The sequence below is a fragment of the Phoenix dactylifera genome, chromosome 6 (assembly GCF_009389715.1).
Source record: "Phoenix dactylifera cultivar Barhee BC4 chromosome 6, palm_55x_up_171113_PBpolish2nd_filt_p, whole genome shotgun sequence".
In the NCBI taxonomy this organism is placed as follows: Eukaryota; Viridiplantae; Streptophyta; class Magnoliopsida; order Arecales; family Arecaceae; genus Phoenix; species Phoenix dactylifera.
The window spans coordinates 11068416-11082043 of record NC_052397.1 but is presented as its reverse complement, the minus strand read 5'-3'; the positions used below and the strand labels follow the sequence as shown (position 1 = coordinate 11082043).

The following is a 13628-nucleotide window of genomic DNA, read 5'->3' as shown; positions in this document are numbered from 1 at the left end:
TTCTCACCGCTAATCCAACATTCCATGCCTGCAACAAGCATATGAAGATTGATTTTCACTTTGTTCATGAATGTGTGGCTTGCTGACAATTTCGAATTTGTTTCATTTCCAATGCAGATTAGGTTGCTGATATTTTTACATAGGGTCTCTCCGCTTAACGCTAGCTTCACTTTTCTTCGATCCAAGCTCCTGGTTCATGAGTTGGCCCATTGACTTGCAAGAGCGTATTAACCTAGTCAAAGTTTATCCCAACAGCGTGTCCCATGCTTGCAACTTTTTTTTGTTGTGAAAAAGCTTACTTATTGTAAACTATCTGGTCATTGTGTTTTCATTTTAACCACATGTAGATTGCACGAGCAATTTCATTTTGTACTTATCTTTTTATATAAGCATCTACAAACTCTCTTTCAATATGGAGAGACTCAAGTCCCATCGTTGTGCAATGTTTTAAAAACTAGACCAATCGGGTTGAACCGGTAGAATTGTCAACCGATTGGCATCTGGCCTAGATAACCACCTAAATCTGGATTGTCATAAAAATCGGTGCATTTTATAATATTTGTTTTAGACCGCCATTGAACCAACGGCTTGTTCAAATCATTTGGGTTCAAGTGAATCAGCCAGTTTCAAACCGAATAAAACTTTATCATATTAGGTAATTAGCATTTGATTGAATACTTTCTGTTTGTCACTTCTCTTTGCCTCTTTCCTCTTTGAACAAGACTCTTCTCTCTAGCGTCGACATGAATTTTTGGATGGTTGATGGTAAGCAACAAGAACCTTGCTTCAATAAACATCACACCTCGAACTAAGGCTTGAACCCACTCTCTTATCCTCTCTTCTCCCTCACTTTCTCTTCCCATCCCCCTTTTCCTTGGTAGATCCTCAAGGATGGCCGATGGCAAGTAGCCACTCCCTTGCTTTCTCTCTTTCTCTCCCTTCATCGTGCTCACCTTGAAGCTTGGTGATAGGCAAAAGATAGCAGCAACAGAACCCTCTCTTTTCCTCTTCCCTCGCCTTACTCACCCTCGCCAAACCTTGTGGTATGTCGGCAGGCATCAACAAGTAGGTCTTGCTTACTCTCTCCTCTCTCTCAACCCCTCTTACTCCACCATGCTTACTAGATCATGGTAGCAGGCCAACAATCACCAATAATTTGTCCCTTCTCTCCCCCTTTTTCTTTCTCTCTCTCCCTCCCCCCACCTGTCCTTCCTTCTCCTTCCCCACTAGCCACCCTAACTCTCCTCTCCGCCTCCAGCCCCACACAATCAGGATAGTAACAATCTGATAACTGTAACGATGCAGTCCGCTATCCCTCTTCCCACTCTTTATTTTCAAAGTTTCTCACATCAAAATGAAAGTCTAATTCTCACACTCCCAATGCCCTCCTCTTCCCGAACTCCCTTGCCAATGACGGTGGTAGCGTCATCTCCCACCACTCTTCGCCGCAAGAGGCCTCCCCTCCTTACTCTCATACCTTCTCTCATCAAATGCCAAAAGCCTCTTCCCTCTACTTCCTACTAATCTTCTGTTTGATATTTTGCAATAGGACTGCAGTTTTATGGTGTTTCACTGAACATTATGGTTTGCCTAAAAAAGGTCCAATTTTACTCTATAAGAGATTGAGAAGAAGAGGAATCTAAGACTTTTAGAGTCTATGAGTTGTCTATGAGCAACTAAGTATTTCTAAAAATGACACTAACAAATTCTAATTTATGTAAGACAAGTTTTATGAAAAAACTTGAGAAGGCTCCCTTTTACATTGCATGAAATATCAATTTCCAAAATTCATTTGTTTAAACAACCTAAAACTATTTCAACAAAGCATGCATATTTTATTTCATATTTTTCTAAAAAATCTATATATATTTATGATTTTAATATTTTACATATAAGTAATTAATAATTAATATATTAGATGGAATGGGTTGACTTAGATTGATCCAACGGTTGATTTATCCTTGACCAAACTTTTTTTTCCAAGTTACTGGTCGATCCAATTTTCAAGTAGTATGTCAAATATAATAAAAAATATCATAAATGGCTCGAATTGAGTCTTTATTTTTTTTATTAAGACAGTTAACATAAACATATCAATTTTATTCGTCAAGCAATATATGCTACAGAGACAGAATGATATCTACAGAAAGGCAAAACTAGCTTCCCAATATGTGCAGTGTATGATCTTTGTCTCATAAGTAACTAGACGGAACCTTCTTGAATGATTTTTCTTGTAACTATTTTTATTCACAATGTCTTATCCTATTATTTTTAAGCTTTCATATATCGCTAACAATACAATTACCAATTATTTATTTTACAATTTAAAAATTATTTTGCTTGAAATATTTTAGTATAGGTTATTTAGAAGTGTAAAACTTTTTAAAAAAATTAAAATAAAAAGCTAAACTAAAACCAACCCTACCCAACAAAATTTGGAAATTAAAAAAAAAATCAAAATTGACTTCTGCCCAAGGGAGAAGGATCATGTGCGCCTTTGGGTGTCGATAAGGCAATACAATCTGGCCCGTTTTGAGCCCAAAATTTGGAGCATCATACTACAGCCCAGTGCTTCTGGTCTTCAGAATGCGGCTGGATACCCTTGGCATCGAACCCTTGTTCGTGTTTTAGGGCTCAAAGGGGGAAGCCCTTTTTAAACCCCTGCCGGACGTTGCAGCCTCCCATTCCTCTCCCTCTCGTCTTCCTGTGGCTCTTTTCTTCATCAAAAATCTCTATTTTCTTTTGTGTATCTATTTCTCTTTCTTCTTCTTCTTCTCCTTCTAATCTTTTGAACTCTCGATGATGAGATTCGAAGCAGACGGGCGGTCAGAAACTGATGCCATGTTGAATGTCTGCAATCTCTGCCTTCCTTGTTTCAAGGAACGCATCTGAGAGATCGGTATTTCCTTATTGTTTCTCTTAACTTATCTTATTTAATTTCATATAAAGTGTTTGTTGATATGGTATGATGAAGATGCCGAAAATTTTCTATGTCTGGACATCTGAGATCTATTTTGTGTCTTTGATTAAATACGCATCTACTGAGCTATCGACTGACACCACTTTTTAATCTTGTGATAGTTTTTTTTTTTTTTTTGGTTATATAAGCTTTGTAGCAAAGGAATTGCACCACTTACTCTCTTCTCAGATGGTTTTATTCTTTGTCTGGGGAGATATAACGGGTGCAGAGAGCTAAATGGTTGGCTTACCAGCCCAATGCATAAGACTCGGTTGCTTTGGTGTCAAATGGTCCACTCGAAATTCCTATTTTTTGCAGCAAAAAATTCATGTATTAAGAACAAAATTTGTTAAGTTGGCAAGTGATGTGATTGTGAAATCTTATCCTACACGCCGAAATGTTGTGTGGACTAAAACTCCGCTTATTAGCTGATGCCCCTCTTCTTACTACTGCACTCTTGAGTCATGTTTTCATTAGTTTTACTCGATATGCTAACATTTTTGCAAGATTGCAAGCTTTGAAATTTGTTTAGAATTCTGGAGGAATGGCAATTGATGCAATTATCTTATCCTACACACTGAAGTGGTTGTGTGGATTTACACTCCGCTTATTATCTGATGCATACATGATTGTCCATTTGGACTATTGGATCAAAAGTTCTCTTCTATATTTGTTTTTGCAACGGATTATTCTTTTTTTTTTTAATTTTTATCGATTTTAGCCTTGTCTTGTTCATTCTCCTTGAGTCTTGTTGAGTGTTGCAGAACTGTGTTTCTCCAGAAACAGTCTCCGATGATTAAATTGTTCATTAATGCAGACTTGCGGTTTAGTTATTAGTTGATAAGCATCTCTTGGTTGGCAGATCCTAGCCGCAAGAAAAGGTCCTTTCTCTGCTAAAGATAGAGAGAGATTTGAAGAAAAATTAGTTAGCAGATACCTCTTAGCATCATTTCTACTCTCCTTGTTTAACTATCTAAATTAGACACTGCGACTCTCTCCTTTCTCTGCTAAGGCTTTGGTTCTTGAAGTCTTTCTTGAGGTACCTTGGGGGACTATGGAGCTCGACCCTGAGGTTGAGGTTGTGTCGCCAATGAGATCGGCTCCTCCGGAAGGGGTTGTCCTCACCCAACCTTCTGCTACCGCTATATCTCCACGCTGGTCTCCCCCCAAGGCTCGTGGCTTGGCTTGGTCAAGTCCGAGCTTGTTAGCTTCCGAGTAGGGCCCTTCAACTCCTGCTCGCTCCTCTAAGACCTACTTTCCAGGATGGGTCAATCCAAAAAGTCCAATTCAGCTTTGACGACCCTTGGGAGACCTTGTAGAACGTGACCGATGCCTTCAATAAGGGCTTCAACAAATGCTGAGCTTCGAGCTCAATGGCTCGTCTCGAGGATGGACTACTACAGCCTCGACGACGACGTCGTCGGCAAAGGCGAGGGCGGGGAAGGCCGCGAAGAAGGCGGGGCTAACAGCAACGGCAACAATAGCTATGGAGATGGCGACGACCTTGAGGAGGGTGAGATCGGCGGTGGCGATGGCAACCTTGGCAGCGGCGAAGGTTGGGAAGGCGAGGAGTGAAATCCTACCTTTCCATCTTTTTTGTTTTTTCTTCTTTTGCTTAGGTAAACAAAGCTTAATGTACTCTCTTTTTCGACTTTTGTTGAGATAAGTGTAAAACTCAAAATTAATGAAAGTAAAGAATTTTTTAAAGAACATGACTTCAGTTTTTGTTCTTGTTGTTTGTTTTCTTTACTTGAGTTAGGTCATCGCCCAAGTTTCGATCTTTTCTTGTAGCCTCTTTTTGCTCGCCTTCTAATAAGGTAAATATATATACCAAAAGACAATAAAAGTAAAGAAAATTTTCAAAGTCCCTGACTATCCTTACTTGTTCATTTCTTGGTTTTAGTTCGGGTTGTTGCACTGAACTCTTTCCCTTACGTTTAATTTCATCTAGGAAGGAGCGGTGTAGAGCTCAGCTTCTCAGTCAATCTTCCTGGAGTTCAGCTCCCAAGAAATTGGGAGTTTAACTCAGCTTGAGGAGGTCCCAGGTCGGCTCAGATTGTCTCCTCTATTGATATTCTCCGGACTTAGGTTTCAAAGGAATTCTGAGTGAGCTCGGCTTGAGGAGGTTTCAGGTCGGCCTGGATTGGTCTTTTTTGTTGGTCATACCTGGAGTCTTGCTTTAGAGGGATTCCGAGTGAGCTCGGCTTGAGGACGTCCCAGGTCATCCTGGGGTGTCTCCTTTATTGGTCATTTCTAGAGTCTTGCTCCAGAGGGATTCTGAGTGAGTTCGGCTTCAAGAGGTCCCAGGTCAGCCAAGGGTGTCCCCTTTGTTGGTCATCTATGGAGTTTTGCTCTGGAGAGATTCTGAGTGAGCTTGACTTGAGAAAGGTCCTAGGTTGCTTAGGGTGTCTCTTTTGTTGGTCATATATGGAGCAAGAGAGAGATTCTAAATGAACTCAGCTTGAGGAGGTCCTTGGTCGGCATGGGTTGTCTCCTTTGTTGTTCATCTCTAGACTATGGTCCTAGAGAAATTTTCGAGTGGGCTCGGTTGAAAAAAGTTTCGAGTCAGCTCCGGGTGGCCCCTTAGTTGTTCATCTCTGGACTATGAGCCTAGAAGAATTTTGAATAGGCTCGGTCTTAAGAAGGCCCCTGGCGTCCCTGGGGTGTCTCCTTTGGTGGGGCTTAAGCATTCCCGGGGTGTCCCAAGTCGAGTACAGTTGCAATAGTCATCCGATTTCAAAGACAAAGAGAATAAGTGGATTTTTATTAGAAATAAGCTTAGACTACAATGAACCTTACTGATAATAGATGTAAAGGTTGTCGAGTTCGAAGTCTATGGGATCAGAATGCTGTTTGAGCTGCTCTAGTCTATACGCTCCCGATCGCATAGCTTCGGCTATTCAGTATGGGTCTTCCCAATTTGGGCTCAACTTTTCAAGCTCTCCTGGTTGGAACGCTTCAGTCTTTCTTAAGACGAGATCACTAGGTTGGAATAGCTTGCCTTTGAGCCTTGAGTTGTAGTACTGAGCTGTTTTTTGCCGGTACACCCGCCACATGGATTTGAGCTCATTCTCTAGTTTCTTCCAATATGTCGAGGTTGACCCGGAGCTGATCTAAATTTGTCTAGTCGTCAAAACTTTCTATCCGAAACGATGAAAGTCTGATCTCAAGTGTGATTATTGCCTTTGTTCCAATGGCAAGGTTAAAGGGCATCTCCCTAGTATGAACTTGAGACGTTGTTCGATATGCCAACAAAACATTGTAGAGCTCTTCAGCCCATAACCCTTTCGTTCGATCCAGCTCACCTTTAGTTCCTGTAGGGTTGTTCGGTTAGTCACTTCGGCCTCTCCATTAAACTGGGGGTGCGCCACCAAAGTAAATCGGTGGTTGATTCCGAGCTCGGTACATTACTTTTTGAATTTAGCATTGTCGAACCAACGCCCGTTATCTGTGATGATTGCCCAGGGGAGCCCGAACCTGCAAATAATGGTCTACCAGATGAAGTCTCGTGCTTTCACCTAGGTAGTCCGAGCCACTAGTTCAGCTTCTGCCTATTTGGTGAAGTAGTCTACCGTTACAAAGAGGAACTTGTGCTGCCCAGTTGCCACCAAAAAAAGTTTAAGGATGTTGGTCCCCCATTGCGCGAACAGGCAAGGGGCGTTGATCGGCGTCAGTGGCACCGCTGGTCATTGTTGGGTATTTGAATGGCGTTGACATCGGTCACACCACTTGATGAACTGACCACGTCCTTTCGCAAGATCGGCCAATAGTATTCCTGCCCCTCTTAACAGTTCAACTTCTGCCCATTTGAGTTGGCCATGAGTTGATAGTGGTGTTTGTGATTGGATTTGTCGTACTTGTGAATAGATTTGGACTTTTAGCTTGGTAAGGTTGTTAGCTTAAATGGGGGAAGTATGTAAGGATCTATGCGATCATGTATTTACTCTCTCATCGGCTATGCATTTGGTAAATTTTGAATATTTATATGGGGCCAAAGAACCAAATAATATATTTCGACTAGCTTTTTTGAGTAAGGACCTGTGCTGTTATAGCATTTCAAGGGCAAAGATACAAAAAACTTTGGTGGATTGTAACTTTTTGTGGTACAATAAAAATTGCATCCAGTGCCTTTCAAAAACACAATCTAGTTTCAAAGTTTCTTCTAACTTGTTATAGAGGATTATGTTAAAAGCATCATGAACTCCAAGATATTAATTAAATAATTCTAACTAATGATCATATTGGTTCATGTTAGTTAGGTTGAGCCTTAGGTTCAATAGACAATCAAACTACAATGGGAAGACTCTTGGATGTCAGCTTTTTTTAATTCAACTTTTGTAAGGGGATAGTAATGTGAGGCTTTTTGTTGAGGAAAATTTCTTGTGTGAGGTGTATTAGAGGGAATCTATATTTTGGTTTTCAAATATTTTCTTTGAATAAAAATTCTTTCTCCTCTCTCTAATATTTTTTATATTTTTCTTCTATTGTTGTTGGTTCATTTAATTTATCCTTGTTTTGGATCTAGGACCAACATGTCGATTTATATCAAAAAGTATGCAATTCTATATGGTATTAGAGCTATATCCTTTATGACTAGTGATTCGTATATTCGTAGCTCGATATAGTTAAAGAGCTTCTAGTAGTTCACTATACATCAATGTTAGTGTGTACTATCATGTCTCTCATTAGGATCGAAAAATTGAATAGCACGAATTATATCTATTAAAAGTCTTGCATCAAGTATTATACGATTGAGGAAGATTTTTAGGAGATCATGAACAGGAAGACAGTGTGATACAACTAGAAACTCTTAGCAGAGAAAGTGGATATCTTCTCCAAATCAATGTGGACAAAAATAATGATCAGCATATTCAAGATTTAGAGGAGCCAAAAAAAGTATTGAATATTCTTACAGCTATGCACTTAGGCCCTGTTTGGGGGAGCTTTTGGAGGGCCAAAAAGCACTTTCTGGCCCTCCAAAAGTACTTTTAGGGAAAAAAGTGTGTTTGGTAAAATTTCCAAGAAGCTGTTTCAGCTTTTGCGGGAAGCTGAAAACAGCTTTTTGGCAGAAGCTCCAATTTGGAGCTTTTGGGAGGAAGCTGTTTCAGCTTTTTCGGAAAGCTCTATTTTTGACAAAAATGCCCACATTAAAATATAATAATTACATAGCTTGCCCCTTTATAAACCTAAAAAATCTGCTTGAGCCAAGAACCCTAGCCGTCAGACTCCTTTCCGTAAGAGAAGGTATTTTTTTTTCAATTTTTGTATGCATCCCTTGAACTACATTTTAGAATAAAAAAAAATTTAATCCTTCTCTGCACCTTCCAAAATCAATGTATTGTTTTTTTTTTTTTTTTAATCATCAACCTCGCGGCCAGTCCTCCTCGAGCATGGACCACGAAGAACCACCCCTGGACCACGGCATCGCGGTCCAGGCTGTAGCCGCGACACCGTGGACTGCAGCATTGCGGTCCACGATGCCTCCTCTCTCGCGGTCCACGGGTGACCATGATCGCATGTTACAGAGGGAGGATCTCTCTCTGTTACAGAGAGATCCTCGGTCCATGCTCAAGCCGCGACACCGTGGACCGCACCACCACGGTCCACGGTGCCTCCCCTTACAGAGAGAGGATCTCTCTCTGTTACAGAGAGAGAGGATCTCTCTCTGTTACAGAGAGAGAGGATCTCTCTCTATAACACAGAGAGATCCTCTCTCTGTACGCTTAATGATCTCGCGGTCCACGGTGGACCGCGAGATCCTCTCTCTGTTGCAGGGAGGGAGTTCTGGTGGAACGGCGAGCTCTTTTCCCTCTCTGTTACAAAGGGAGAGAGAGAGAACAGAGAGAGAAATCTCTGTTACAGAGAGAGAGATTTCCCTCTGTGGTTCGGGTGGACCAAATTTTTCCTCTCTCTTCGGGTGGACCAAGTTTTTCCTCTCTCTGTTACAGAGAGAAAGATAGATTTGTATTTAGAATTTTAATGGAGTTTGATAATATTATTGTTGCCTTCTAACTTATGATTGGATCATTTTCTGTCAGGTACTATCACCTAGTGGCTCAGAAATTTGCAATCTCCATTGCACTTTGAAGCTTTAAGAAGTAAGAATACTCCTTTTTATTCTTAATTAGCCAAAATATTTTATGCTTATACTTTTGACTTAAAGTCCAAATTACTACTTACATTGTCATTCTTCAACAAAATTCACTGCTAGTGATTCCAAGAATGGACATTTGATGAATATTGAAGCATGTTTTAATTAAAAGATCTTACACCTTATTGTCATTTTAGTGGTGCATACTATTGTTACTAATGCTTCCAATATTGCCAAGAAGATATTGGGTACTCAACATCGTATTTGGCTAATATTGGGAACTTGACAATGTAATATGTTTTGGCCTGAGCGTAGTTAGTGCAAGCAACAAAGTGCAGTTAGGCACAGGTTTATAGTGCAGTTAGGCACAGGTTTTCTAATTTAGTGAAATAGTTTACTGATGCCATCCCTCTCATTCATCTCGATCGTAATTACGAGACATGCCCCCTGGACCTTATTAATCTGACAAATAATGTGCATACAACGTAACCATTACATGATTCAACTTTAGTCTTCATGATCCGAGCATTGGGAATTTCCAAACAATCTCACAATTTTTTTAAGAGAAATCTCGGTGCGCTATTACTTTTATTCCTTTAGAAATAATCAATTTTTATATTTATTACAGAATCATATGAGCATGTTCTGAGAGTTAAAAGGAAAAGAACCTGTAGGTGCTAATGGATTTACAATATAAAATCGAGATACTGGAGATAAATAAGGTAATAAATGTTCCTATTAATCTGATCTTATTTCCAATAGAAAGAGAGTCCTACAAGATCTGGAAGTTGAAATTTAAAAAGAAAGGAGATCATGGTACGTAGGCAAATTTTTCCTGAGATCATGGCAAAAATGCTGCTACCTAGGTAGGAATGGGAAGAGTAAGTTTATACATGGTAATGGCAATTTCTTTATTTAGTATCATAATAGCCATCCATCAAATCCTTGATTCTATCAAATAATTGACATTCATTAGACATAGAGTTCTATTAAGAAGACTAGCTTGACCAAATACAGAGAAAGTATACAATAAAGAGTACATGGGTCTTCTAAGACTAGCCTAAAAATGGTCAAGAACATAGACGAAACCAGTAAAGCCTGAGATCCATTTAAGAACTGTGCAAGCTGGTGAAAATGCTTATAGTTCTATCAAATAATTGCCTCTTATTGCATGCCTTGTCTAATATCTCATTGTTTTTCTAATATGCTTTACAAGGTGTTTTATTCATATGGTTGAAATCATGACTTATGATTGACAAAATATTTCATGTCTTTGTTGTTGCATTGTAAGAAGAACAAATGTCTAAGAAGAGCCAACATACCCTTGCTGGTCCATCAACCCAAGATGAGAAGAAGAGGAAGGCCATTTGGAATGAAAAATTGATAGAGGAGTTTATCGATATATGTATTAGTAAAGTTGAAGCTGGTAATCGCCCAGGAACACATTTCAATAGGTTAGGGTGGGCCAATATAATTAAGAAATTCAATAAGAAGACTGGAAATCAATATGACTACAAAAAATTTAAAAATAAGTGGGATAACCTGAAAGCAAATTGGAGCATTTGGATGAAATTGGTGGGAAAGGAAACAAGACTTGGATGGGATCCTGTTAGAAATACAATAGATGCACCAAATGCATGGTGGGAAAAAAAATTGCAGGTACACGTGCCACTAGTTTAATATTTGTAAGATTTTTTATACTAACCTATAAACTACTATTGACAACTATATATTGTTAACTTGCAGGAGATTCCTGATGCAGCTAAGTTTCGAGAACGTGGTCTACAACATGCAATAAAATTGGATAGGTTATTTAGAGGTACTAATGCCACTGGGGAGGGGGCCTGGGCACCAGCTTTACTGGTGCAGGAGGATGTTGAGGACACAATTGAAGTATATGAGAGGTTGGATGGGGTTAATAATGATACATTTGAGGGCTTAGGTGACTCAGATGAGGACCATCATATGATTGCATATAAAATTGATGATGTTCCCACTGATAATTTTAATGTTAACCTTACTCTTGCATCTGATGCTATCCAAGAGAGAGGAAAGAAAAGAGTTAGCTCTACTTTGCATGATAAGAAATGCAAGAAGGGTTGGGGGTGCTGCACAACTATCTCAGCAATTGAGTCGTCTTATTGATGCAGTGGAGAAGAAAAGTACAGTGCCATCCAAGATGATTGATAAACCTGGACGTAGTATCGATGAGGTGATGGACGTAGTGCATATGATGCCTGAGATGGTAGCACAACCTGAACTGCTTTTGATTGCTGCTGAGGTGCTCCTTAAAAGAGAACATCGAGAGATGTTTATGGCACTCCGAGATACCAATCTTCGAATTGAATGGCTCAAGCGAATGTCAAACTTACATAAGTAGTTGTTGACGTACTATTATGGCAATATGTTTTGTAGTTTTAATTTTGAACTTCTATTATAGAATGATGATGGACTATATGTATTTGTGGTATCTCTTGGATAATGTATCGTGGATGCTATTGATTTTATGGATATTATAGATGTTATGATTTTGTGATATAATATGTATTTGCATTATATGTTTATATATCATTTGTTTTATTTGCTACAGATGTTTTATTTTTTGCATAATATGTTTTCTACAGGTATGGGCAGCATTGACAATAGTTCTGAGGAGAATTATTCTAGTGAAGATGAGATAGTTGATGATGATAATTATAATATTCTACTAACTGCAACTGTTGGTTATGGTTACTGAATATTACACAAAATATATTGAAAAGGAGCCTTGTAGGACCTCTTATCAAACCGGATACAAGTTTGTATCAGAAATTTTAGATGGCAATCCATATAGATGCCAACAACAATTTCGAATGGAAAAACATGTATTTATTAATCTGTGCATGGAATTGAAAATCAAATATGGTTTAAAGGCTTCTAGATATATTCCTGTTGAGGAGCTGGTGTCTATGTTTTTGATGATTCTAGGACATGGGTTTGGGAATAGGATGGTTCAAGAAAGATTTCAACATTCCGGAGAAACAGTTAGTAGATATTTCACCCATGTTTTAAATGCTGTTTTAAGGATGTCCAAGGATATTATTAGCCCGCTGGATAAAGAGTTCAAAAATATTCCAAGTAAAATCCGCAATGATCATCGTTGGTGGCCTTATTTTAAGGACTGCATTGGAGCAATTGATGGCACCCATATACCAGTGAAAATTTCTCCATCCAAACAAGTACCATATATTGGCCGAAAAGGGATTCCTACACAAAATGTTATGGCTTGTTGTGATTTTGATATGCGTTTCACTTTTGTTTGTGCTGGATGGAAAGGTACTGCTCATGATACTCGTATTTTTTTAGATGCTATACACAGAAAAGAGCTCCAATTTCCACACCCACCTAGAGGTATGCATTTTAATTAAATATATTATAATATAGATGTATGCATATTAATTAAATATATTATGATCGCAAGTATACTTTTTTAACTTTCATTAAATATATTAAAATACTAACTCATATATATATATATATATGCAGGTAAATATTATTTGGTGGATGCAGGATATCCTCACATGTTGGGATATATGGGGCCTTACAAAGGGGAGAGGTATCATTTACCAGATTTTCGACGTGGAAGTCAACCAAAGGGTATGCATGAAATCTTTAATCATGCACATTCCTCCCTGAGATGCACTATTGAGAGGACATTCGGATGCTGGAAAAGTAGATGGAGAATGTTGAGTACCATGCCCAACTTTTCTTATCATAAACAAGTCCAAATTGTGGTGGCTTCCATGGCTATTCATAATTTTATTAGAAATCGTGCAATCAAAGATTTGGAGTTTCAGCCTTATGATGATAATGAGGATCTACTCCCTTCTGATTGTTTAGAGATTAATGAACCACAGGAAGAACTGAGTGCAGAGCAAAGCCAAATATTGGGTAACCGTGAGATGGATATTCTGCGTGATCATATTGCTTCTCAACTTATAGCTCGTTGACTTCTGAGTGCAGTGCAATTCTACATGTTGTTTTATTTTGTATTTGACCAAACATGAATGTTCGTTGTATTTTTGTTGCTACTACGTCAACAATGTAAAAAAGTATGAACAAGGTAAAGTTAGAGAGGATGGATATTAACTATGTGCAATCCTTGATTAACTATGTGCTAAGATATATGTATACCATGCTAGATTAATTGTGTCCAATCCTTAATTGTGTGTTAGAAAGGCTAAACTGTGTGCCAGGCTATATGAAGTATATTCCAAGCCTTATTGAAGTACGCACGTAGAATATGCTAAATAATTTTTCATCTATGTGATTCTCGTCTAAACATCTAGTAATCATTTAATCAATTTTATCACCTAACTAGAAAAATTGTTAGAGAGATACCATAATACATTATCACCTACTATAAATATAATATTATAATACGTTATATCATAATACATTAATATGTTATGTTAAATAATTAAATATTATGTTATATTATGAAAAATTAATTTATACTAATAATTATAATATTTTATACCTTTATTATTGTATTATACTATAAATATTATATTATATTACATTACATTATAATACATT

At 38.3% G+C, this 13628-nt stretch overlaps 1 protein-coding gene and 2 non-coding genes across 7 annotated transcripts; all 3 read left to right on the top strand.

The window, feature by feature from the left end:
- Positions 1-2744: 2744 nt before the first annotated feature.
- On the top strand, positions 2745-13199 carry LOC120111055 (L10-interacting MYB domain-containing protein-like). 5 transcript variants are annotated; one of them, XM_039127403.1, is made up of 4 exons: positions 2745-2899; positions 8998-9057; positions 11675-12440; positions 12576-13199. In XM_039127403.1, the coding sequence occupies exons 3-4, from the start codon at positions 11777-11779 to the stop codon at positions 13037-13039; spliced, it is 1128 nt and encodes a 375-aa protein (XP_038983331.1). In that variant the 5' UTR covers positions 2745-2899; positions 8998-9057; positions 11675-11776; the 3' UTR covers positions 13040-13199. The 5 variants fall into 5 exon arrangements, 4 of the variants coding, with proteins under 4 accessions (XP_038983331.1, XP_038983333.1, XP_038983332.1 ...); XM_039127405.1 differs by lacking the exons at positions 11675-12440; positions 12576-13199 and adding exons at positions 10345-10709; positions 10797-11586; XM_039127404.1 differs by lacking the exons at positions 11675-12440; positions 12576-13199 and adding exons at positions 10342-10709; positions 10797-11586.
- On the top strand, positions 3313-3398 carry LOC120111252. Its single transcript, XR_005512328.1, has one exon. It is a non-coding gene; the product is annotated as a small nucleolar RNA R16 (small nucleolar RNA).
- LOC120111253 lies at positions 3503-3583 on the top strand. The gene has a single exon (XR_005512329.1). It is a non-coding gene; the product is annotated as a small nucleolar RNA R16 (small nucleolar RNA).
- Positions 13200-13628: the final 429 nt, after the last annotated feature.

What these genes read in the sequence shown, in the direction of transcription:
- LOC120111055 (XM_039127403.1), top strand. Translation starts at nt 11,777, where the DNA reads ATGGTTACTGAATATTACACAAAATATATTGAAAAGGAGCCTTGTAGG. An exon ending in ATTTCCACACCCACCTAGAG is followed by an intron (nt 12,441 to 12,575) that starts GTATGCATTTTA and finishes ATATATATGCAG; the next exon opens with GTAAATATTATTTGGTGGAT.